The sequence below is a fragment of the Brassica oleracea genome, chromosome C4, assembly GCF_000695525.1.
Source record: "Brassica oleracea var. oleracea cultivar TO1000 chromosome C4, BOL, whole genome shotgun sequence".
In the NCBI taxonomy this organism is placed as follows: Eukaryota; Viridiplantae; Streptophyta; class Magnoliopsida; order Brassicales; family Brassicaceae; genus Brassica; species Brassica oleracea.
In genome coordinates this window covers 45426830-45430056 of record NC_027751.1, presented here as the reverse complement: position 1 = coordinate 45430056, position 3227 = coordinate 45426830, and the positions used below count along the sequence as shown (strand labels likewise).

Here is a 3227-nt window from a genome sequence, read left to right as displayed (position 1 = left end):
TTTTTTTCGTTACCCATAACACATAGAACATAAGTAGTATATTAGTATGAAAATTTCATGAAAAAATCGTACCAATTTTCGTCAAAATAACCTCCAAAAAACGCCAATGGAGCTTGAAAGGGAAGAAGAATTCGCAGGTGGTTGGAAAAAAGGGAACAGGATCTGAAAAAAGGGAACAGGTGGACACATGTGGGAAGGAGAGAGGTAGATGGAGTGTGGGGTCGCTTGTTAGGTGTCCATTAATTATGGACTTTATGTGGGAGGATGAGGGTCCGCTTTCTATTTTTAAAATTAGAAAGTAAGGTGTGAGGTCAGCAAGAAATAGATAATAATATAATAGCTGAGGGTAATAAAGAGAAGGAAAATATGGTAGGGTAGTTAGAAAAGAAGTGGGGTATTGAGAATACAAAATTTTCAACTGGGTCAATATAGATTACTTTCCGAGGGAGAGATAGAGAAACAAAAGACTCTTCACCGGTTTTTTTTGTCATGGGAGCGACACAATTACAACACGTGTCCTCTAAGACACGTTCTTTTAACTCCTACTTAGGAGACGTTTCTTATGTTAATTAATTTTTTTTAAATCCTAATCCTGCTGTAAGTGCCTAGCTACAATGAACAGCAAGCTTACTCCATAGTAACTTTCAATATCTTTCTCAATCTTCTATCTATGCATGTGTCCAAGTGGTAAGGTTAAAATTGGATTTTCGAAGCCATATCATGTGAATTTCCATAATTTCACTCATTATCGTGTATATTTCGCTAATTCTCTCTTAGTTAAACGACATATGACAATTGTAGAGTTGTAGTTTTGCTTCTTTTTTCTGTCACGAAAGACAATTGTAGTTTTGTTATTTTGATGAAAATTGTAGTTTTTACGATTTTAGCAAAAAGAGTGATTTTGCAACTTTTTGAAAATATATCATAATTATTTATTTGTCTAAACTTATACTTAAAATATTTACTATAATAAAAGTAAATTTGTCATTTATTATTTTGGATAATTTCATCCATCAAGATGCACTAATTAAACTATCTTGGATGAGTCTTATTACGAAGAGGTGTTTTCACCAACCTTCAAAGTTTCTGTGATATTTTCTACTTATAGAGATCTTTTTCTACCGTATTTAAAATAGTTTGACTATCTAGTGATTTAATGTTTCAACCCCATTCAATTTAGATGATTTGAATACAGAAAATCTCCGAACATTCTCTTCGTCGCGTCAGTTATTATTTCTTGGAAATTGGAACTTTTCTACAAAAAATGGAGAATATTTAGAAGAAAATCGAAGAGAGTTTGAATAAACATTTGAAATTTAATATATTTTGACTATCATACACATAAATTTCAAATGCTTATTCAAACTCTCTTCGATTTTCTTCTATATATTCTCCATTTTTTTTGTAGAAAAGTTTCAATTTCCAAGAAATAATAACAGACGCGACGAAGAGAATGTTCGGAGATTTTCTGTATTCAAATCATCTAAATTGAATGGGGTTGATATCTTAACATTAAACATTATTTTCTTTTATATTTATAGATTCGGTTCAGTATATATATAAAGACATAGCCCATACTACTCTCATAGATCAATATCTACAACATCTCTTTGAATATCATATTGAAGAAATGGCAAAGATGTCACCGTTTTCGACGCTCATTGTTATCCTCGTATCTTCCATCATGATTCACCACCTTCCATTGGCGAGCTCCACACAATGGTGCGTGGCCTCTCCGACGTCGAAAGAGAAGCAGCTAGAAGAAAATCTCGGGTTTGCATGCGCTAATGGAGTTGACTGCAGACCAATCCTAGAAGGTGGAGCCTGTTACAACCCCAATACTCCATTAGGCCATGCGTCTTACGTGATGAACGCATATTACGCAACCCATGACCGCACCGACTACGCGTGCAAGTTCTTTTTCCCAAACAGTGCCATGTTGACTACTACAAACCCTAGTTATGGTAGTTGTGTCTATGCTTAAGTATTTTCGTTGGTTTTCGATATGTGATCCACGGCATACCTGATAGCCTGATAGGATGTTTATGATTATGGCAGATCCAATGTTTATTTTTCTTTTACCAATTTTATAATTATAAAAATAAATCCTTATAATGTTTCGTTAAGTATAACGAAAATATCGAAGTCGTTGCATTGTTCGGTATCTTTCAAGCATATAGATCATTCGGTATCTTTCAAATGAATAGTTCACAATGCTTAACTCAACAGCTTTATTCACTGCAATTCACCGGACCAACTTTTTTTTTATATATTTCGCTGGGCCAACTTGGTGTAAGCATCATAACCTTTCTTGACAAACCAAACCCTTTCAATAAAAAAAAAAAGAAGTCAAACCAAACGCGATTGGATACAAAGACCGGAATCAATATATTCAACATCAGAATCTGTAAATCGATTGTTCAGAGAAACCAATAGTTACTAACATTTTTAAAAGGTGAATGGGCTTGATTACATCATAGAATGGGTATCTCAGTATCTCACAACCAAAAGAAGGCTACTTTTATTGAACATTTATGTTACTGATGGAAGAGTTTCAACTTCTGTAGAACCATCGCAGAGACCAAATCCTTCTTCAGAAGATCTACATACAAAATGCCTTCAAAAAAAAAAGATCGAAATACAAAGCCTTCAACTTTTTGTTTCAAACGAAAACAAAATACATCAATCACAGAGTTCAAGAACTTGTTAAATCATCAAAGCTAAGCCAAAATAGAAGCTTACCTAATTCCAGCCAATTATCAACCAAAGTAAAGTACTCTTACCATCCTATACATTTCAAACTGGATGAAAGGATAAGCTTGATTCCTCAGTTTCTGCCCAAGACCTTTTTATCCGTCTCTAACATCCTAGAATGAGACACTGTACTAAAATACTTTTTACTTCTTAATGTGTGCTATTCATAAAGAGTGACAATGTGAATAACCTCCTAATTAAGCTTAAAGTAAAAACTATTGAAGAGTAATAACCTCCCTCAGCCTTGTGATGGCGATGGTAGGCATGGAGATATTTGTAGAGATATGTGTGCTATCTCACTCTTAAATATCTATAAAATTTTTGGCTTGCTTGGTCATTACTTTTGACTTACAGGAGAATGACGGATGTGAAGTCTACGAAAGCCATCTGAAGCCCTTACTCTTTGTCAAATATAGTTTACTTGCAAAGGAAACTTATTTCTTTTGCTCTCACTCTTTTATTTATCTCTGTCC

General features: G+C 34.0%; 2 protein-coding genes across 4 annotated transcripts in view; one reads left to right on the top strand and one right to left on the bottom strand.

Moving 5' to 3' along the window:
* Positions 1 to 531, bottom strand: part of LOC106340186 (probable ATP-dependent RNA helicase ddx17) — a 9234-nt gene extending 8703 nt beyond the window's left edge. Inside the window, exon 1 of one of the 3 annotated variants that reach the window (XM_013779052.1) lies at positions 452 to 531. Coding sequence is in view for 1 of the 3 variants with exons in the window: in XM_013779053.1 (XP_013634507.1) it covers positions 452 to 491 (40 nt within the window). In the remaining 2 variants the exon portion in view is untranslated. The remainder of the gene's footprint in view (positions 1 to 451) is intronic. The other 2 variants (XM_013779051.1, XM_013779053.1) reach the window with 2 other exon arrangements.
* A 1099-nt stretch (positions 532 to 1630) lies between these two features.
* Positions 1631 to 1984, top strand: LOC106339021 (major pollen allergen Ole e 10-like). Its single transcript, XM_013777859.1, has one exon. The coding sequence runs from the start codon at positions 1631 to 1633 to the stop codon at positions 1982 to 1984; it is 354 nt and encodes a 117-aa protein (XP_013633313.1).
* Positions 1985 to 3227: the final 1243 nt, after the last annotated feature.

Coding starts and splice junctions, on each gene's coding strand:
- LOC106339021 (XM_013777859.1), top strand. CDS start 1,631: ATGGCAAAGATGTCACCGTTTTCGACGCTCATTGTTATCCTCGTATCT.